Source organism: Drosophila biarmipes, chromosome 3L (genome assembly GCF_025231255.1).
Source record: "Drosophila biarmipes strain raj3 chromosome 3L, RU_DBia_V1.1, whole genome shotgun sequence".
NCBI lineage: Eukaryota > Metazoa > Arthropoda > Insecta > Diptera > Drosophilidae > Drosophila > Drosophila biarmipes.
Window position 1 is genome coordinate 21,299,767 of NC_066613.1, and position 21,520 is coordinate 21,321,286.

Sequence of the window (21,520 nt, forward strand, 5' to 3'; positions counted from 1 at the left end):
CTTTTGTAATCATAAAGTGAATCGTTTCACACCGGTTCAATTATTTATGAAACTACACATTTTTTATGAGGATCTACTCAATCGATTTATACATATTTTTGTTTGCCAATATCAACATTAAAATTCAAAAAACTTTAAGGTCATTAGACAAATTAATAGAACTTGTATGAAACATAGGACTTGTTTACAAAAATTTGACACTTTGTTTATTGTTTATAAACAAGAAGCCCATAAGTATGCCACTATTTTTTTGGCGAGTTGAAAATACTTTTAAGGATTACTAAAACCAGCTATATTTTTTTAAAATTTTTATTTTTTATGCTCGTTTTGCTTAGAACTAATTAAATAACACTCCCGTTAGTTAGTGCCCATGGTTGTTGAGTAAACGCAGAAGTGGGGACTGCACATCCGGCTGCATTCGCACATCGATCGCGGCATCTGAGAATTCCGAGCACGGCGAGCATCCGCAGTTGGCAGGCACCTCGTGCTGGAATAAAATTTGGTTACATTTAATCAATGAATTTTTAACAGACCTCCAGACGTACCTTCTGAGTAAACGTGTGGCCATCCTCGCAAATCATTTTCACTGAGATCGGTTGATAGGACTTAATGCTGCAGCAGGTACAAAACTTTTCGTGCATGTCGGTGAGTGTGTTGTACTTGGAACCAGAGGAACAGGCTCCCTCGCAGTCGGTAAAGCCTTGAATGGGTTCGGCATTAACGCAGGATCCATGTCCTTGCTTAGGGAACTTGAGAATCTCCTTGGTTAGTGACTCAGCCAAAGAAACAGGTAGACAAGTTGCTGGAAATAAAGAACAATTTAGTACGACTAAGGTAAATACTAAGCCTTCCACTTACATTTATCCTCCACCAGGGGCTCCAATTTGCACCGCTGACAGCAGCCATCTTGGTACAACAGGTGAGAAAGACAGCTACCAACGTCTGGACACACCTCCTTTGAGGTGGTAACCAAAAACTGATCATCCTTCTTCAGGCAGCTGTAGGTAGTGCAGTTGTCCTCAGATTTCCAAATGGCATTGACTTCATACAGCTTTTGCTCAAATATGCAAGATGTCTGGACACATTTGCCGCAGCACTTGGTCTTGTCCAAGTTCTGATAGCTGAAGCCTGGGGCGCAGTCTGTGAGGCACTGCTCCAAGGTGCTGATCACCTGGGCATTGCCATCGGGACCGTAGGAACAGGACTCCTGCTTGCAAACATCCTTGGCATGCGTCCACCTATCACCCACCTGCTTGGTGAACTTCGAGGACTCTTCGAGCTCGTATTGCACAATGCACAGGTCCTTGGGAGGTACTGAAAAATAAGGTAGGTATTCTTATAGAGAGAAAAGTGCACCATTAAGGATCCCTGCCATACCACATGCGTGTTTGGGGCAACAGGCACCGCCTTCCTTGGTGGTCTTCACTTCGTAGAATCGCTCTTGGCAGTTTACAGGCGGTTGGGGGCACAACTGTGGCCTACATTCAATGCTCTGAGTGGGGCAACAGCCTTCTTCAACCTTGACAACCACTTCGCCTGGCAGCAATTCTCGGAGCTGGACAATCTCACACTCATCCTTGGGCTTACACTCTGTAAAAGAATTATAATTTAATTGGGAACTAATCCTTGCCGATGCGAACTTACCGCATATGTACTGGGCACAGCCATTAACATCCATCTTCTGTTTTTTGAACTGTCCAGGACCACAGATGGGCATCAGAGGAGCCAGGCACTGCTTGGACGGGTTCTTGGTCTCCGGCACACATCGATACCTCGGGCAGCACTCCTCCACGCTGACAATGGTCTCCGGCCTGTAGCCCTCTGCACAGATGTTCTCCTCCACCTGGCACTTCCGCTCCACACAAGAGGTCTTTCCACCCTGATCGCACTGGCATTCGGTGCACTTATCCTTCTGCCATTTGTCGTTGGGCAAATGCACTCCGTCATCGCACTTTGTGCAGGCTATCTCTGGGACACACTTGCCGCCATCCATTACCTTTCCAGGGGGACAGAAACAGCCCTCAAATCGCTCCGAGCTCAAGCACATTTCGTCACTCTTCACGGTGTGTATTACAGCCTGGCTCTTCAGACTCACTGCATCGAATTCGGACAGTGCCTTAATGGTGTCACAATTCTTGGCACAGCCACATGGCTCGTAGACCATATCGCTGGGGCATTCGAATGGACACAGCTGGGGCCTCCTCCAGTTGGTACATATTCCATGCTGGTTGCACTCCTTGGCATAGGCAGCCAAGGCCACGCAGACTCCTTGCTGGGTGTTGCCAGGCTTGCAGATGTCCTGCTGACAGGCGGAGACATAGGAAATGGGATCCACGGCCAAAGGACACTTGCCGAACAATTCGGCATTGTAGAACTGCAGGCAGGGATCCTTCTCCGGCGGCAGGGGAATGCACTGCTCCTTGGGCACATCCTCACTGAGACACTCTTCCACCAAGCCCAACTTGGGTTCATCTGCCTGCCAGCTTTGGATCACATCCACTCCGGCCTTTTTCTTTGCCGGATTAGCCTGAAGATCGTTAGCGGCATTGCCATTACAGTCGCCACAAAGTCCCTCCATCTTGCTACCATACTTGATACTTGGAACGCCCAGGGAGAAGATGAGGTCTTCAAAGGAGGCAGTCAGCTCCACGTGGGATTCGGGAAGGGAAAGGACCAACTCCTTGCCCACCACCTGTCGCAAGCTAATCCAACTGTCCTTAAACGGTATCTTCTTTACCTCGAATCCATCGACCAGGACCTGTAGGGACTTCGGTTTCTCCGGAACGCGCTGGACATGAATCACATGGTCACCATTGAGGATGTGCAGGGATTTGGCGCAGCTGCCGCCCTCCACGGGAGTGGGTTGTCCCAGCTTCTTGCAGTCATCCATGGTGGCGTACACCTGGAAAGTGTGGACACCGGGGAGTACCACATCCCGTGACAGGAGGTATGTGCAATTTCCATTGAAGCTGAAGCTCTTGCGGTCGTAGGTCATGTACTTGGAGGCACCCAAAGCATTGCACACACAGTCCTTGCACTCCGAAATGGGCACGCAGTTGGGTCCCTTTCGCACCGTTCCCTCTGGACAATAGCAACCCGGAAAGCAGGCATCCGGAAGCACAGGACAGTCATCTCCGTGAACATTATCGCAGGATGGCTCACAGCGTCGCTTGTAACAGTCCGTGTGAACCAACGGCGCAGGGCAATTGATCTCGCACTGGGCGACGGCTCTCCAAGTGGTCAGCTGCACCAGCGGATTCACGCTGAGGCACTTCTTCACAAAGCTCTCCAAGATGTTGCACTTGCAGGCTGCCGGATCCCCGTTGTTGGCCATCATGCAATTGCAGGCAGCTTCCATGCAGTAGTTGTTGAGGAACTGCTTGTAATTAACTGCCTTGTGGCACCGAGCAAAGGTGGGATGACTGTTGAGAAGAGCGGACAGATATATTAAATATCTTACAGTCTTGAGTATTGTATTAATCCCCAATTACTTACTGAATGATATTACATAGCTGCAAAGCCTTAGCCTGCATTTCCCTGGAGCACTTGAGATCTCCACACTGGTCCTTGGGAATCCGTTTGTCATACCAACTGTCACCGAACTTCTCCGTGTTTGGAATAATTTCTCCCTCCGGCGATCTCTTGTCGTCCTTGGGGTTTCCATTGTAGTAACCGCACAGACCGTCAACAGTGCGCATAAATTTGGAGGAGATGCCAACCTTGACGATTCCAATATCATCAAGCTGTACCCAGAAACCATACTTAGTGGAGACGGCCAGTAGGGTCTTGCCGGGCTGGGAAACCACGAAGGAAGCCTTGCAAATCGGTGAGTTGATCAATTGCTGCACTGTGAACTCAAAGCCATTGAACTTGAGCTTTAGATGGGGCAGGAGAATCAACTCGTTGCCCGCCTCGGTGTCCTGGATGGTGATCACCTTGTGGCAAACCTTGCGGGTCTCGTCGCTACATTGCTGATGGACTGGAAAAATAAGGAAGACCACAGTGGTAGGACAGTAAAGAAGTTGAGTAATACATCCTACCCGATATAGACCAACTGCTCTTGTGAATATCTCGGGCCAGAATGTGGCTGCAGGGTCCGTATTTGAAAACTGTTCCATCGAAGGTGGTGAAGCTCTTGCCGCTAATCTCACACACATCGTCTTTGTTGGGTCGAAGGACACAGGTGTACCTCAGGCAGTCACCCACCTTGGCCGCACTCATGTCCAGCTCCACATCGTACTTCTCAGGACACTTGGGCTCTGTGCATGTGATTGTCTCGTTCTTGTCCACTTGTATCTTGGGAATGGGCACACAGGTAAACTCGTCGCACTGCTCCTCCAGTTGGAAGTCCAGTTCCTGGCTGGGCATGGCCAGAATTTGTTCCTTGGACGAGATGAACTTGGTCTTGGTGATGGTCAACCCATCGTCCACTATCGAGACCTGCTTCGAGAAGGTGAACATCTTGGACATCTTTCTGGCCTTCTTTTCGGTTATTCTGATCTTCATTTGAGGCGGGCAAGAGGGCACGGGACACGTGATGACCTCAGCTGGAGAAGCATATATATGTATATTACAAAGTTTTTTTGGAATGTTTGTAGTCTAAACTCACTCTCATTCTTTTTGCGAACGATATCGGGCTCTACCGTGAATGAGTCACTGCAGCTGGAGTCCTCGTCATCAGCACAGTCCTGAACTCCGTTGCACCACAGCACCTCGGGAATGCAGTCCCCACTGGATGGGCAGAGTCTTTGGTGTTTGGGACAGGGCTCGCATTTACAGAAACAGTCGCTGGTAATCACAGGACGCAACTTGGGATCCTGACAGGGCGGGCACTTCTTGGGCTTGCAGTTCTTATGGCCACCGAGGACGCAGACGCAATCCTCGCAGGCAGAGTTCTCAAACTTGCTGCCTATTGGATAGCTGACATAGTTCTCTACACAGGGACAAAGATTGTGCTGGACGCAGTTGCTGCCATCCCAGAATTGTTGATCCTTGCACTGGCACTCGGTGCTAGAACTGGCAGTGGAGACACCATCACAGATGTTGCACTTCGTTGGCTTGCTCTCTTCCACAGGAACTTGTCGTTGGATTTCAGCTGTTCAGGAGGATAAGAAGAATATGAATCTTAGTTAAATTGATGAACGATGAAAAGTATTCTAGTATTCTTTTAAAGAGGAAAGTGGTCGTAAGTTATAAGAAGTTTCTGACGGATTTATAGGAGATCCTCTCTTAGCGTTTACTTACGGTATGGCAAGAAGCATCCCAGGGGTTCAATGCGCATATTTATGTTCCTCTCCCAGTAGGCCGGCACAACCTTTATGTACTGCGTCAGTATGGGCTTCTTGAAATGATGTCTGCGCTCAGACTCAGCATCGATATTGGCTTCGAAGATGCGTGGCTGTCCGTTGGGTGAGAGCACTGTGTTCCAGGTGGGTTTCTTCTTCGAGAACAGCACCTTGTAGCCAGTTACCCAACCGTCCGGTCCACCCTTGGTCACGAATCCAGAAATATTTCGTGGCTCCAGGAAATCAAACTCAATGAACTCGTTTTGACTGTTTGCCAGGGGACGCCAAGCCAAAGGTGTTGACAACTTTAGCAGTTCCAAAAGCTGTGATTTCTTTGCCAGATTTGATGGCTGCCACAAACTGCTCGATTGCACCTGGTCCTGGTGCATCTTACCCTCATCCACTCCCATGAGATCGATGCATTCCAGATCGATTAATTTAGCTGGACTCTCGGTTATGGGCGGGGTTGTTGGAACAGTGGGCAATGGCGGAGGTGCCGGCTTATCTCCGCATATCAGCAGCTCCACACGCATGGCGATAGAGCCGTGCCATTTGAGGGGATAAATGCGAAGGGAGCTCGCCTCGATGGGGATCTTGAAAAGAGTCTGCACTGGAGCCCGTGAGTCCAAGGGACCATTGAACATCTGAGGCTTTTCTGTTTCATCCACCAGGTAATGATATGCGATTCCGTCATGGCTGTGGAGGATCTGTAATGGAACCAATAGAATATAAGATGCATTTTTTTTATTATAAGAAAGGACTCACCTTAAACAGGGTAACGTAGTTATCGAACTCAGGACTGCCAGCCATTATCACGCCGTAGAAGGGTTCTGGCTTTCCAAAGTTCAGTTCCAGATACTGCATCTGATCGTTGATGCTGGGGGACCAGCTGCCCTTCGGATGATCCCTGGTCAGACGAGCCATTCTCGCGCCGTGCTCGGGTGCCAGCTGGGAACTTGCATTGAAGATGCTGTCGGGCTCCGAATTCTCAGTGTTTTCAATCTTGTAAACGAGGCTGAAAGGGAAAATAACTTAGTTCGGTTGTAATAATGATAAAATAGAAGTTTCTCACCGTTCTGGGGCACACTGTAGAGGTGGGGTGAGGGTAACAGGCAAAAGGGGAACCAGAGGTATCACATCCACTTCACCATCTGAAACACAGCATAAATTCTATGATATGGTATATGATTCCTTGGCAGACACCTACCTCCTCCCTCGGGAACGGGCTCCTGTTTGTTGGGCACACAGGTATAGGAATTGTCGATGCACTGGCATACCTCAAACTCCCCGAGCACGGGCTTGTGAGGCTGAACGTAGTGCTCAGCCTTGTCCATACAGGGACACTCATCGGCATGCACACAGGTGTCCTCATCTCGCCAGAACTTGCCCAGCTTGGGACAATCTGGTCGCAACTCATCCACACAACCCGGCTTACAGTGCTCGCCGATCTGGCAGAGACCGCGCTTCTTCAAGATGTTGCCGTAATAATGACAGGTGTGTTCACATTGATTGGCACAATCCGACTTTACCTTGCCAGGAGGACATTGGCTAATGGGTTCCGGTTCGGGTTGGGGCTTGGGTTTCAGGCCGCAGCTGGGCTTGATCTCGGTGACAGTGGCTATGTGATCACAAATAAACATGGTGGGGTTAAACATCATGTACTCTCCGCAGGTCTGTTCCACGTAGATCCAACCGCCCTCAACTCCCTTGGGCTGACAGTGCAGGAACTTGTGGCAATCTCCGGGGAACTCCTTGTACTCCACGATCGCAGCATCGCAGGTCAGGCCGAGTTGTGGTTTCTCCGTGGGCTTGGGCTCTTCGGGAACCGGCTGCTCGTCGCACTGGCAAAAGGCACGCAATTCGTAATCGTGGCACTTGCCAATACACCTAAGACCCTCCTCCAGATTGCAAATCACATTCTCGTCCATTTGTTCGGGGGCTTCATGGGTTTCCTTCACCCGGCACTCCACCTTGGTCATGTACTGTTTCAGACACGTTCCATAGACATTCTCCATTCGATCGTAACGAGGCACCTTCTCCTCATCATTCAGCCGCACACTCTTGTCCGAGGTATCCCGATCCTTGTCGCACCATCGTGTCCATCCCTTGACGCACTTGGTCTGATTTTGGGTGGCCAGAGGAGTTGGTGCTGTGGTGCCCTCGATGAGGGGAACCGGATGCGAGGTCGTCAGGGGAACATCGCACTTTACTCCGCTGCAAATCTCCTTGCGCTTGGAGCATCGGCAGGTGGCACATGCGTCCGTGAAGGTAATGTCACCCTCGTAGAAGGTTTTGCCCTCCTTAACCATGCAAATGGGCTTGCATTCGGCCTTGGGTACACATTCCCTATAGGTGTCGTTCAGGTAGATGAATCCCTCCTCGCAAGGCTTGATGTGGCAACCCTCCAGGCAGTTCTCCCGGTTGCACATGCGCTCTGCGATTCCCTGGTCAAGGAAGTTGTCACACGTCTCCACAGCACAGGCCGGAGTACAGGCCTTGTAGTCCGAGCAGTGGGGATCACATTGCATGGCTAAATGTAAAGTATAAGGTATTGAAGACAATCCAAAATTAAAAAACGTATCTCAATTACTCACGGCAGAAGTGCTGGGACCTCCAGCGAATGTTGATGCCCTTCTGGGCACAGGCATCGGCGTAGGCAGCCATCGCGGTGCACAGGCACTCACAGTCGCCGCCCTGATCGCAGGCACAGGTGTCGAAGATGCAGCGCTTCCAGAAACGCTCCAGGGGAACCTCGGGATGACACTCCTTGAACAGATCCGACTTCAGTGCCCCGCACTTCAGCTGTGCCCAGGTTTCGCGCTCCGGATGCTGTTTGCACGCGTCGATGGGGGCCACCGGAGCCGAGCAATGAGGTTGGAGCTTCCAGGCGTGGCCAAAGAGCATGGGACTGGTCTCCAGTCCCAGCGAGGGAGTCTGCATATCATCCAGACTATTGCCATTGTAGTTGCCACACAAGCCACTAACTTTCTGACGCCACTCGTTGCCCAGCTTAACATAAACTCGAGTTCCCTCGTCCCATTTTACTTGCAATTTTAGGGGAATTACTTCCACCACTACGAAGACTCCAGCTTTGTAGATGTGGAAGGCGTTGTGACCCTTTGAGTTCACACTATCTCGAAGTTCTAGAGAAATGTAATAAATTTAATTTAATTTAGAAGTAAATTTTGAGGTAGTATTTACTTACTCTTAATAGGCGTCTTGTTGGGATCGATGCTGTACGCGGAATCCGCGCTTAAAAGCAGCGTTTCTTCAGCGTGACCAGTCAGGGAGATTTCCAGTGACTTGGAGCAAGTCACACCCATAGTGCCACATAGAACATTCTGGATAGTAATGCTGAAACCATCTCCATTGTCGAAAACCCCCTTGGCCAGAACATAGTCGCAGGCCCCCTGGAAGTCAAAGTCATGACCATCAAAGCTGGTGAAATGGGAATCTCCCCAGACGCTGCATGTGGACTCGCAGCCATTCTTCGAGCACTTCCAGTTGCCCGCCTGGCACTCGCAAAGATTGCAGTCCTCCTTGATCTTCTCGCCGTCATCGTAGCTCTTGCCGGCATGGTGGCAGGAGCAGTTGGAGGGCTGGACGCAGGTCAAGCGGGAGGTATCGTAGACATAGCCCTCCATGCAAACACAACCAGGAAGACAGTCCGACGAATCGGCCACGTACTTGTCCATGTTCTTGCAGGTTTTCGGCTCCTTGGGCGCGCATTTGGTGAACTCGGCGAAGGGCTGCTTGGCACACTTCGAGCGCAGCTCCGATGAGGGTGGATATTTATCCTTGTCACCTGGCTCCGCGTCCTGGCAGTCCCACACACCATCTGTACAGGTGCAGAGGTCCAGGAACTTCTGACCAGGTCGCACCTCTTTGTAGCCGGGGCGGAAGGACATGCCATCGAAATTGCAATGGCACTTCTGTTTGGGCACACATTCGCCCTCCTCGTTGATGTATTCGCCATGGGGACAGCGACATCCCTCGACGCACTCCCTCTTGCAGGATCCCTTGCTGGGTAAATCGTCACAAGTCAAGGCGCAACCGTCGCCACACTCGTCGTAGATCTGGCCCATGGGGCACTTCACAGCTGGATAAGGAGTATAAGGGATTCATAAGTCCATGCTATCATTCTCTTACAGATAGAGAACTATAACCCTAACTAGACATTGAGAAAGACATTCATATTTTAAAAATACCCTTACGCTTTTGGATTAGGTTGTATAGCTAGCTATTGACACCATTATTCATGATTTAAGTGCGAAGATATCACTTTTTTAGGACCAAGTTTCATAAAACTCACCGCATTCCTTGACCGTCATGCGCCAGCCCGTCTTAACGCCCTGTCGCATGCACTCGGTGCCGTAGGCCGACAGGATGGGGCAGAAGCACTTGGACAGGTCGTCCTTGCAGGCACAGGTGTCGTACAGACAATCCTCGTAGAACTGCTCCGGTTCGACCAGGAAATGACAGTCCTGAAAGATGTCCTGCAGAATCCAGTCGCAGAACTTCTCCGCCTGAGCTTTCTTCTCCGGACTCAAGCTGCAGGGATGAGGCCCCTGGTGGGTTTCGGCCTTGAATTCGCAAGTGTCCTTGGTACGCCACTTGTCGGCGAAAGGCTCCACGGCCGTCTCCACATCGCCCTCGGGCGTTAGGAAGTCATCCTGGGTGTTCGAGTTGAAGGTTCCGCACAGACCCTGCGTTTGGCCGCGCAAACTGGGCGGGGCATCGATATAGACCCGCGAAACTCCATCCCACCAGACGCGAATGCCATCAGCAAACTCCACAGTCAGGAAGGTGGAGCTCGCCCGACGGATAAGCACCTCGCCCAGCCCCAGCATCTTGGGCAACTTGACTATTGGCTTGTCGTTCACGACGGTGGTCAGTCCCTGGTCCAGCTTGATCACCGATGGAGTTCCATCGCGAAGGATGAATCGGATGGTCACTGACTTGGTGCACGACGGGTCATCGGGAGCGGCGAAATTCATTGATTCCGAAACGGCTCCCGAGCAGGCCACATTCTCCGCCTCCACGGACATATTTTCGGTCTTCAGCAGATGGTACGAGCACTTGCCCATGAAATCGTAGCGCTTGCCGTCGAACGTCTGATAATGCGGATCTCCAATGGCTCCACAGCGGGCGCCACATTTATCCTCCGTGCATTTCCACTGACCATTCTTGCAGGTACAGGTGTTGCAGTTCTTCTTGACCGTCGACTCTGGTTTGAACTCCTTGCCACGCAGGGAGCAGGGGCAGAGTTCACGGGTGATGCAGGCCTCCTTGTACTGGACCGTTCCTTCTGGACAGAAGCAGCCCTCGTTGCAGGCGCCCTTCGAGGCTGGCATGGCCAGCTCGGAGTCGCAGGTTGGCTCCACATTGGGCCCACATGCCTGATAGACGCGTCCAAAACCACAGCTGATGGCTGAGGAAGTGTAAGAGCATATTATAGATTGATTAGGAAAGATATTTTCGTTTTCTTTAATAATTTTTGCGTTTACTTACGACATATCTCCAGATTGCGCCATCCATGCTCCAGCTTGATGCCCTTGAAGGCGCACTCCTTGGCCAGCATGGCGATGGCATCGCAATTGCAGCTCTCCGGATGCTCCCGATTGGCACAGTTGCAGTAGTCCGCCATGCAGGTGCGGATCAAGGCGTCATAGTTGAAGGGCTTAATGCAATCCCCAAGCTTCTCGTTGGCCAATAGACGCTCGCAGACGGAGACAGCCTTTTGGAGCTTGCTTTGCTCACAGGAGTCGATGCCAAACTCCAGCTCGGCACTGTTTTCCACCTGGCACAATTCACTGTGATCCTCGACGCGCCAGGCATCTGCGAAGGCCTTCACAGTCGCCAGCTTTTTGCCCGTCCTGGAGGTCAAGTCGGTGTTGAAATCACCGTCCAGAGATCCGCAGAGACCACCCACTTTTCCCCACATCTGGGGGCCAGCCTGCACGGCGACATACTGATGATGGTCCCAGTCCAGCTTCAGGCCAACGGACTCCAGGTCGATCTGGACATGCTGGGCCACGGGCATCACCTTCATGCCCATAACCTGGACGGGCATGGGTAGTTTCTTTGTGGGCGTGCTCAGCTGCATGGTACCATCTGTAAAAAGTTTTGTATATAAATTTATTCAAATCGTCAACCATGTTTATGGACTCTTACTTAGATTCTCGAAAGTGTACAGTACCGATTGCCATAGGATTTTCAGGGTGTGGGCGCAACCATAGCCGGAGCCATAGGGACAAGCCTTGAGGATAATGTCAAAAGTGCCAGAAACCTTGTCTGTAACCAGCGTGTGGGAACATGAGAGGGGAGCTCTGTGGGGAAAAGGTTATTTAAACAACACCTATCATTCAGTTATATAATCCTGCACTTACTTGAAGACCAGACCATCGAAGGTCTTCATGTTAATGCCTCCCCATGTAGTACAAAGAGCCGGTCGCGGGGTCTTGTCAATAACGACATCCAAGTCGTTGCTCTGGTAGAGGGAATAACTACTCATGGTGACCACCGTTTCCTCCGATGACCACCATTCCTGATAATGATTTTAGTAACTTAAGTCAAGGCCATTAGCTATAATGTATTGTTACTTACACTTCTTCTTTCCAGATCCCTATACTTCGCCAGCAAGGCCAAAAGCTTTTCCCGTTCGGTTTGGATTTCGTAAGACAGTTCTCCACTCATTCCATGTTGATAAATCCCTGTCTGATGCATTGCACTATGCATGGATGATGTAGAGCGAATGGTGTAGCCCTCAGCTGCAATATTGAGGATATTATTATATTCATAAAAAAATGTATTTAAACTTACGAAATATGCACTTTGGCAGTGGCGCAGGAAGATACTGTCCTTGCTGATAGCTACACTTGTACTCAATGTCCAGGCGTCCTTCGACCTTTAATCCTGGCACCTGGGGGCAACTGAATGTGCAACGAGCCTCCTCCATTTCATAGGCACACTTATAGTTGCCATTAAAGTTGGTATTAGTCACATTGCAGTCTTTAATATCTGTACATATAATATGTTGAATAAAAGTGATTAAATTATTAAAAGAAAAAATACAAATTTGTAAGTTTTATAAAGATGCTCTCTTAGGGAATTTCTCGTAACTTTTTATAAAAACTACAGTTGGTATACTAACTATATTGGCAATTGGCTCCCCGGAACATCTTGGAGCATTCACAGACATTGAAGCTAATGCATTGTCCTCCATTCTGGCAGGCGGGCGTGCAAGTAGCTGAAAGATAAGGTTTAAATCAGAAGATTCCTAACTTTTAAGTGGCTCTACCCACGGGCACAGTCGGGGGTCTTGGCCAGCCCCGTTTTGGTGTGAACCCACTGGCCGCTGCGGCATTCAATGTTGGTAATACCACTGCCGTCTGGGAACTGGAAGCCTCTCATGCAGACAGCATTGCAGATACTGCAACAAGGAAATGGTTTTGGACCCCAAAGATATGGACTAAATAGTATAAGAACTCACTTATTTGTGCAAGAGACCTTGGAGTTCTTAGGCGGCTTTGGAAGGGAAGCACACATTGCCTTCTTCTGCTGGCACAGGGGTCCGTAGTAGTTCTCCGGACACTGGCACACTCCGGCGGAGATGCAAATACCATTGTTCTCACACCTGGGTAGGCACTGGGCCTGGCAGGGAGGCACCTCCGTGTACACGGAATTGCCTATGACCCATCCATCGTTGCTGCAGAACAGCTCCAGGAACTGGGTGTCCTGGGCGAAGCTGTAGCCAGCTGGGCAGAAGACCTTGCAGCGCCCGTTGTGGCACTCGGACTGCACATTGGTGGGCAGCTGCATGGCCGAACACTTTCCAAAGGCTGCCAGAAACTGTGCTCCATTTCCGTAGAAATTTCCCTGATTTCTGTTGTATACAGGAGATACGGAACACTAGGGAATGTCTCCTTTTCATGGCTGCTACTTACCCCTTTCCAATACCAAATATTCCAAAGGTCTTGCTTAGAAATCCGCCACTGTAATGAATTGGTATTTTGAAGATAGTTTACCCGATTGGGGGATTCAGCTTACCCAGCTCCGGCAGAATGAGATGTCTTTATACCGCCCCCATATCCTGCACTGCCGCCGTATCCTGCGCTGCCACCATACCCTCCACCACCGTGTCCTCCAGCGCCGCCATATCCGCCACTGCCACCATATCCGCCTCCGCCTCCACCGTGTCCTCCTCCACCACCATAAGTGTATCTCGCACTATAACATAAAACGTATTATCCAGTTATCCAGTTATATAATCCCCGCTGAACTTGGCGAACTATCGCGCTTTCTTCCGACTTATCATTACCTAACTGCGGGGGCTTGGAGGATGTTGAAGCTAATGTGGCGCTGGTCGCGTTCGCTCTCCTTATCGACGGCTTCCGGTGCGGCCTGGACCAGCGGGCTAAATTTGCGAAAAATATATGCATTTATTAGGGCATAGAGCTAAATTTTACACTGATAAACATATCTTTTTTGGTTTTTGATAAGGCTATTTTAGGTTTTTTTGATTTTAAAAAACCTTTGCTTAGTCCTGTTTGATTCCGAATTTAGGCAATTATATAAAATTAAACTGGTAAGTTGTCATTTATAAGGATACGAATTAAAAATCGTATTTTATAAAAAAAGTCAAGACTTATAATAAACTTACAATAAAAAATCGTACTAGATTTCATTGGGTATAAAACATTATAATAGATCGTAAATTCCATATATGGACTGAGGTCCTTTGTGGTTTATGATCATTGATTTAAAACTGGGACCTATGGTTGTCCTTTAAAAAAGTATTATAGATAAGTGAAAGAAAAGAGTTGATTTAAATTTATTTTTAATATTTACTGTCAAATAAAAAAATGGTTTTTACACTTCACTTAAAGCTTCTTCATTTAAAGCTTCACCCATATTCACACTCCATCTCAAATAATTTTTTAGACGTGGCAGCGTAATAAACTTTTGAATCTAAAATCGGTTATCCACTATTGTACATTGAAAATTCCATTAATTGATCAACTGAACTTCATTTTCCACCTTCGGTACCACTCACTTTATATCCTCGTCATCCTGATCACTCATTATAATGTCTCCCTCCTCGGCCCATGCAGAGCACATAAGAAGCAGCCACAAGGATGCAAAAAACACTTTGTTTGCCATTCTCTTTGGCTAATAAGTACGTATTATGTTGAGTTTTGTGTACAGGATAATCCTGTTATTGGTTAGCACTGGTAATCCATTCCTGACAGGACGCCGCTGAACTTGTAGTCCTTGCAAAAGATCCGGTTCCTGACTTTCAACACTTTTAAGCACTTTTCACTTTATAGACTTTTATTTATATCCACTGAACTTGACGATTTCGAAGCGCGATCGCGACTAATGGTGCCAATGGACGGGGAGCGCCTTTTATAGCCTGGTGGCCACGCTGTTTTATCAAACGACTCTGAAAAGTTAGGGTCAAGCCCACTACTTATCCAGAGCCCGCAATTAAAAAACCACCATCTTCAGCTTATCGGCGTTGCTGTGCTTAAATTAGCATCGCGAATGTACCATAACTGTGCCAAGTTTAAGCCGATGCCAGTGCCTGGTTGATAGTGCCACTTCCGGGACCTACAGATGTCATAACTTTACGACGGTCCGCACGGGGGGTAAAACTTAGCTGCCTTGGGGAAACCCAATCTGTGTTACGTCGCCACTCAAATTATCTGGTCTAGCCGCAGCATATGAATGGAATACGTACTACGCATAAGAATACACTATATCATTGAACTTGAGAGCTGGATTATAAAAGAACTGATTTAAGCCAAGGCAAGTCTTTTGATTTGAACTTACAACGGACCGCGAGACCGTTAAATGTTATCGGTTCAAGCAGTTCAACTTGGAGCAAGCAGTGCATATTTCTGCTTTCTACATAGGTGGCGCCACCTTTTTCAAGGTGGTAAATATTTTTATTTCAAAAATGTCTTTCTTAAAACAGTTTCAAGCACCTTATCACATTCTAAAAAATCGCAATTAACTATTTATTATAAGTTTCAGTAAAAAAACGTTTATTTTGATCGTACGCTTAATCATTTAATTTTTTAAAAGCTGCATCATAAAAGAGAAATAATAATAAATAAAATATTTTACACTAATAATAATATTTGTGAATCCGTAACCGCAAAAGTTAAATATAAAATCCTTTTATACAGATTACTTATTCTGTCAACTAACTGAACCTAATAACTAATATTGAGCGATATCATTTGCTTATAATTACTTTACAATAAATCCAGGCTAAGTAAAAGTTCAGACCAAATAATTTCTCATTTGCGTTGGACGGTCTAAAGGAGTTGGTTTCCCCGAGCCCAAGTGATGTTGCCTGTACAGGTCCCTCGGCTTTATATACAGATCCTTAAAATCCTCACTGCTGACATGACGGCTAGCTGGTCCCAGGTAAACTCCATCGATACAGTGACTGGAATTTTCCCGGAGTTCAACCTCGGGTTCGTAAATGTTCTCTATCAGCGTTTGTCGAGACTTCACCTTTTGACCGCTCCTCTCCTGGGGCGGTTTCTTGAGTCGGGCCCTTTTGGTGGCCAGACCCGTGCAGCTCATGATGATTGCCAGCAGGACGCAAAACTCGATGAGGGCCAAAACCAGGCTGGCACCCAGGAAAACGCTATACTGTTCCCTGTACCAGTTGTCCAGATGTGGAAGACAGGACTCGGTGTGGCGCTCCCTTTCGTAGGATAATCGCTCGAGCGACTGACACATGGACTCGTTGGCCGGCTTGGGGTCCAAAAAGGATAAGGGCTGTTCCCAATTTTCCAGCACACAGCAACTGAGGGGCACCGGCCAATTCCTTTGTCCATAGCCCTGCAATCGCCACAACGAGGTGTCGTAGTCCAGGGAGCTCTTCATCCCGCAGCAGCCGAAACGTGCCTGGGCCAAGTCCATGGCATTGGTGAACTGCTCCTGCCCAGGAACGGCATAGTTGACCTGCAGGGATCTCACCATTTGGCTCTCGTCCAGGCTAATGCCCAGGCAATGGGGCCACAGAGTAATGGCCAGGCACAAGACCGATTCGGTCAAGAGCAGCACCACAACGCTGAGGAAGTATATGGTCAGGAAGCAGTAGGTGTGCAGGCAGCTGGCCCAGAAACCCACGACCGCGGCCAGAGTGGCCACAAATCCGGCAATGGCCACGCCCAGGGCTATGTAGAACAGCAAGGGCTGGGGAAGCGAGCTCAGCCGATCGCTGGAGGCAGCCAAAAGTCTGGACAGCAGAATGCGCTTGTTATCCGAAAAGATATACAGGCCCGATGCAATCAGCAGCAAGCCACATATCTGAAAGATACAAAATGACATACAGGAATCACAGGAGAAGGACTTCGAGAGAAGGAACCTATGAAACTTTCACTTTAACTCACCAAAAACAGAAAGTTACACAGATTGAGCACCAACTTATAATTAAAACAGCAGCCCATGTTTATTTCCTAGCGGGCGTGGTCGTTTAAAATAAATTAGAACCGAATTTGTTATGACGAAATGCAATAATTGCGACATGGACAGCGATCTGCAAGGGCAGTGCACTGCATGCTCAATTATGTGGGTGCATATATACAGCTCCACATCCGACACCCAAAGCACTTATTTAAACTCCCTTCTATGCGATGCGGCAGCGTAGACAGTAAAATTTAAACTGAACTGCTGCGAGAGGCAACATTCTGTGGCAAGTTCACAGCAGCGAAAGTAAGAGACCACAGAGAATACATGGGTAACTCTCTACGAACCCCTCTATAAGGTGCTCTCGTCTCGCTTAGCTTAGCAAAACAAAACTGAAAACACTGTCCATCCACCAAAAAATTTTAAAACAGAGACCGAGAGAAGAGAAACCCATAGATGGGGGCGCAATGTTCGTTACTCTTATTTGATCACAGTATCTCCAGCCATTTGGAACCGTTTTCAGACAATAGCACCTACGAGCAACAAAAGCACTCCACCAGTTGAACTTTTTACAAGACCTCCAAGTTGTTGTAAAATTATCTTTGTAATTGATGAATTCAAATGTTTTTGGATTAAATTATATGGCTGAGATCGCTTCTGGTGGTTCTAGTCACTCGAAACTCACTGCTATCATTTATTCCGCATACCTAAGATTATGTGTATACAAATATAAGTAGGTTTTGCTTTACACTTCACCTCATTAATTCAAACCTCGTCCTTTAAATTTATTTTTTAATATTTTGCAAATAAACAATATCATAAATCATCTGTACCTATAGGGAATTTCGAAACGCGCAAATCATTTCTAAATTATGTTTAGGATTCCAAACCCGTTCAAAATGCCCGTGTCTGAGCAACAGCCTCGTGTCACCAAGATTGAGCGGCCAACTCCGGGAAAAAGACTTAATCCTTTGAAAATATCTATGGCTCAACCACACAGAACAGTGGCGAGAAACAACCCAAATGTAACTGAAGATCTGAAAAGTCGGTTGCTGGTTCTTCAGAGGCGAGTCAAAGAGTGGAAGGCCACAAACAACGTCTAAGATGAGATGTATCTGTGAACTTCGCAGAATAAACTTTTAGTAAATAACTATAAATATAACTATATTATTAAAAAATGTTTTCTTATTTACCAAGAACAATTTAGATAATTCATACAATTTTTTCGCAAAGATTGTATATATATTTTTATAGTCTTAATGGGAACTTAAGGTTTGGTATTCTATCGCTAATCCTAGGTAGTTCCCAAATGTCAACAGCGGAGTAATTTGAAGTGACCCACTTAGGTGAGCGAACTCAAACCAATCAATAGTGCGTTTTTGCTATGGCTTCTTCATAAGGTGGTTGTGTTCTTTAACGTTTAGCAGTCCAGCGACCAGTCACTCGACTTTTAGACCCCGGTTGAAAGGTATCATGGAGCGGTGGTGCAACAAAGTGGCCGTGGTTAGTGGAGCCAGTGCCGGAATTGGTGCTGCCTGCACCCGGGCTCTGATCGGAGCAGGCATGGTAGTTGTGGGCCTGGCCAGGCGACAGGAGCGGGTGGAGCAGCTCCGGAGTCAACTGAGTCCCGAACAGCAGTCGCGGTTGCATCCAATCAGGTGCGATATCACTCAGGAGGATCAGGTGTTGAAGGCCTTCGACTGGACAGGCCGGAATCTCGGAGGCGTGGACGTCCTGGTAAGCAATGCCGGCATCATAGGCACTGGAGAGCTCAGCGAGCGGAAGGATGGTGCTGCCATGAGGTCCACCGTGGAGACCAACATCATGGGCACCGTCTACTGCGTGCGCGAGGCCTTCCATTCGATGAGGAAGCGGGAGTCCGAAGGTCACGTGGTCATTGTGAACAGCGTGGCGGGTTACCAGGTGCCCAACCTTGGACCCCAGCTGCCATCGCTCAACATCTATCCGGCCACCAAGTTTGCCCTTCGCGCCATGAACGAGATCTACCGCCAGGAGTTCCAGCGGCACAAGACCGCGGTTAGGGTTTCGGTTAGTTAACCCTAAGATCCTTGAAATGCAATGTCTTACTTATACTGCCTTGGTAGACCGTAAGTCCCGGCATGGTTGACACGGACATCCTTCCGGATCAGATTCAGGATGTCGTCAAACAACACATGCCCATGCTGCGAAGTGACGACGTCGCCGATGCGGTTCTGTGGGTTATCGGCACTCCACCTAATGTTCAGGTTAGTTTTTAAACTTCCAATTTAATTATTAAAATATATTACAAATCTCTTAATTGATATTAGTGAAGGAACTAAGTTATACTCATATAATTCAACTTAAGCTCTCTTACAATTCCAGGTGCAAAACATAACCATCAAGCCTCAAGGCGAAAAGTTCTAGTCCAGCCTTATAAATGGAAAAATGCAATCGACAAAAAAAGAATAAAATAGTTCTCAATATTTTCCTCGAATAAATTATTTGGTACATTTTTTAGCTAGGTAATATTAATGTTGCCTTAACTCTTACTTTCTTCACTTTAAAGATTCGAAGGCATAACAAAATCAAATTAAAAGAAAGAGAGGTAAGAATGCATTTGTTTTAATGGTTATACATATTTTTGAACCATTTCTTTTTTAGAGCACTCTCCGTTTCTATATCTATATGGTCAGCTTACGTGCTATTAACAAATTTTCAGAACAAGACTATAAAATAGTTCCGCTAACCCATTCTCGGCGAATTCAAATCCCCAACTGCGGATCCTACCCCGCAGCAAACACCATTTCCCTCCTTAATTTCTATTCTCTCTGGCAAGGACTCTCCACTTCGTTTCAGAGTGGATTTAAGAGAGCTTCGGCTTGGGCCCCAAAGTGGTATTCTTCACGGTCCTTTGCCATATCGTTCCGAGGCGGTTTCGAATGCTCACCACTGCATCCTGGCGAATCAGTTGTGTGGAGCCAGTCGCTCTGTAAACATCGTCCTTTGTTCGCTGTGGCCCCCTTTCATCATTTCGCTTCAGGTTTTGCATCATTCGCCATCTGTTGTCGCGTGCAACTGTTGATTGTGGTCTTACAAAAGTCATTCAGTACATTCGTGTTGAGTCAGATAATTCCATTCTATAAGAAGTAGTACCGATTTACCAAATTATGAAAAAATAAACTTTAATTTGGTTTTTTAAAATAGGTTCATGAAGTCCCTCAGATGCTATACAAATTTCATTCCCAAGGGAAGGAGACATTTGCCTACCTATTCCGGCAGTTTTAAGATATATGCATGGAACTTTCCCGACTATCTTCTTTTTATTGCAGGTCGTATATAACAGGAAAGGGACAGTGTTTTATTGCTGTATATTAAAGCCGAGTACCTATTATACCCTTTCTTTGTCTTTACCTAAATCTAAGATCAGTAGGTACCAACTTTTTTAAAAAGATTTAAGTTGCTGTAACTATATCTCTACCATCAACTATACTTCTGTTCACACCTGCTTCCTGCCTGACGAACCACCATGATATTGTCAAGAAACTCAATTTAAATGCACATATTACATTTAGTCCAAGCTGACCAAACCGTTCAACTGGAGTTCCCGCGTCACATCAGTTGATTTCGTTGGGAACTCCTTTTATTAATATTCATGAAAGCTGAAAAGTTTTTCGGTTATTTATTTAATGGGTACTGGGTTCCTCTGAGTCCATTGAGGATTTCCGTGGTCCTGTGCTTACATTTAAATTCAACGCTTTTATATATGCGTCTTTCGTGTTTTAATAAATTATTTAAGGTAATTGCAGTCCCCTTGCGTAAAGTTCGCGAACAAAAGTTATAATCGAACTGTTTAGCATATTTACATAAATAGATTTTGATTATTTTTTATAAAAAATTAAAAAATGTAAATCATTTTTATCAACACAATATAACTAAAATATTTTTGGATCTGAAATGAAACTTTGAGTTCAGCAAATTTGAAGAACTAGAACGTAGAGCTATAAACTAAAATGTTTTAAAATATACGCTGCTCGCTCCAATAATAAAACTTAAAATGGCATTAGCTATAAATAAATATTCGCTGCTAATTTGGCAATATAAGCCCAAATTTCGAATATATTTGCCTATTTCCATATAAATAAGCGAAAGCCCCGTCAGCGATAAGGGAATTAATGTGCGGAGTGAAGCAAGCCGCTATGCAAATGGTCATATGTTAAGCGCCAGCCACCGAAGTGACATCGATGCCAGATTATAACTCAGGGGTGGTCCGCTCCTGTGCTCGATGGCAATTCGAGTGCCATTAAAAGCCATTCCGATGAACCTCTGTTCCCATAAATCATAAAGGAGCGCTTTCTCAGTGCCCACCACGGCCTTAGGCCTTGCCTGTATTGTTTCGAAATTTATGTCCTGCATTCGGCATTGTCTTGGCTTGGTTTACTTTGCTCCAGAGCACCTGGTTTTGAGAGATATGCTAAATAATTTGAAAGACAAAAGGGGAGAATTTTTATTTGACTTCGCATAATGCCCATTGCCTTATAGCTTAAATTTGAGGAGACTCATAGATAAAATGGGCATCAATCGATTAAGATTTTTGAAACCTTTAAACGAACTCCAGTCGGCTGCCTTTCGAGACAATACCCGGTGCACTACGTTTGTGTGCTTATAATAAATTCACAGGATAAACGGAGCTGACGTCATTGACTTCGCAACAAAGACAAACGGATTGAACGGAGAGGGTGCATTCAGGACACTCGCCTTGATGACAGGCTGGCTTTGCACCCACTGCGTTCGGCTCAATTCGTTCGATCAAGTTAAATAGAATC

General features: G+C 47.0%; 4 protein-coding genes across 4 annotated transcripts; 2 read left to right on the plus strand and 2 right to left on the minus strand.

Moving 5' to 3' along the window:
* Window positions 1-23: 23 nt before the first annotated feature.
* On the minus strand, window positions 24-14,643 carry LOC108035141 (hemocytin). Its single transcript, XM_017110582.2, has 27 exons — window positions 14,341-14,643; window positions 13,606-13,701; window positions 13,335-13,514; window positions 13,232-13,279; window positions 12,778-13,170; window positions 12,590-12,717; window positions 12,439-12,534; window positions 12,108-12,305; window positions 11,892-12,055; window positions 11,675-11,832; window positions 11,460-11,614; window positions 10,797-11,399; window positions 9,598-10,716; window positions 8,491-9,384; window positions 7,880-8,428; window positions 6,493-7,815; window positions 6,358-6,436; window positions 6,051-6,300; window positions 5,245-5,992; window positions 4,610-5,095; window positions 4,041-4,547; window positions 3,496-3,979; window positions 1,645-3,422; window positions 1,378-1,590; window positions 859-1,314; window positions 546-802; window positions 24-487 (listed from the first exon to the last, which is right to left on the minus strand). Exons 1-27 carry the CDS (start codon window positions 14,445-14,447, stop codon window positions 362-364), a joined length of 11,595 nt encoding a protein of 3,864 aa, XP_016966071.1. The 5' UTR covers window positions 14,448-14,643; the 3' UTR covers window positions 24-361.
* Window positions 14,644-15,339: 696 nt separating this feature from the next.
* LOC108034641 (tetraspanin-8) lies at window positions 15,340-16,938 on the minus strand. Its single transcript, XM_017109579.3, has 2 exons — window positions 16,700-16,938; window positions 15,340-16,616 (listed from the first exon to the last, which is right to left on the minus strand). Exons 1-2 carry the CDS (start codon window positions 16,754-16,756, stop codon window positions 15,576-15,578), a joined length of 1,098 nt encoding a protein of 365 aa, XP_016965068.1. The 5' UTR covers window positions 16,757-16,938; the 3' UTR covers window positions 15,340-15,575.
* Window positions 16,939-17,445: 507 nt separating this feature from the next.
* LOC108034734 (uncharacterized) lies at window positions 17,446-17,894 on the plus strand. The gene has a single exon (XM_017109674.3). It carries the CDS (start codon window positions 17,588-17,590, stop codon window positions 17,816-17,818), a length of 231 nt encoding a protein of 76 aa, XP_016965163.1. The 5' UTR covers window positions 17,446-17,587; the 3' UTR covers window positions 17,819-17,894.
* A 133-nt stretch (window positions 17,895-18,027) lies between these two features.
* On the plus strand, window positions 18,028-19,180 carry LOC108034711 (farnesol dehydrogenase). The gene is made up of 4 exons (XM_017109652.3): window positions 18,028-18,061; window positions 18,116-18,764; window positions 18,821-18,961; window positions 19,080-19,180. Exons 2-4 carry the CDS (start codon window positions 18,189-18,191, stop codon window positions 19,119-19,121), a joined length of 759 nt encoding a protein of 252 aa, XP_016965141.3. The 5' UTR covers window positions 18,028-18,061; window positions 18,116-18,188; the 3' UTR covers window positions 19,122-19,180.
* Window positions 19,181-21,520: the final 2,340 nt, after the last annotated feature.

Bases quoted from the DNA above. Each gene is read 5' to 3' on its own strand.
- LOC108034711 (XM_017109652.3), top strand. From the start codon at position 18,189: ATGGAGCGGTGGTGCAACAAAGTGGCCGTGGTTAGTGGAGCCAGTGCC. The intron at 18,765-18,820 runs GTTAGTTAACCC...CTGCCTTGGTAG, and splicing joins AGACCGCGGTTAGGGTTTCG to ACCGTAAGTCCCGGCATGGT. The intron at 18,962-19,079 runs GTTAGTTTTTAA...TTACAATTCCAG, and splicing joins GCACTCCACCTAATGTTCAG to GTGCAAAACATAACCATCAA.
- LOC108034641 (XM_017109579.3), bottom strand. From the start codon at position 16,756: ATGGGCTGCTGTTTTAATTATAAGTTGGTGCTCAATCTGTGTAACTTT. The intron at 16,617-16,699 runs GTGAGTTAAAGT...TGTATCTTTCAG, and splicing joins TGTGTAACTTTCTGTTTTTG to ATATGTGGCTTGCTGCTGAT.
- LOC108034734 (XM_017109674.3), top strand. From the start codon at position 17,588: ATGTTTAGGATTCCAAACCCGTTCAAAATGCCCGTGTCTGAGCAACAG.
- LOC108035141 (XM_017110582.2), bottom strand. From the start codon at position 14,447: ATGGCAAACAAAGTGTTTTTTGCATCCTTGTGGCTGCTTCTTATGTGC. The intron at 10,717-10,796 runs GTAAGTAAACGC...ACACTTCCTCAG, and splicing joins GCGCAATCTGGAGATATGTC to CCATCAGCTGTGGTTTTGGA. The intron at 8,429-8,490 runs GTAAGTAAATAC...ACATTTCTCTAG, and splicing joins CAACAAGACGCCTATTAAGA to AACTTCGAGATAGTGTGAAC.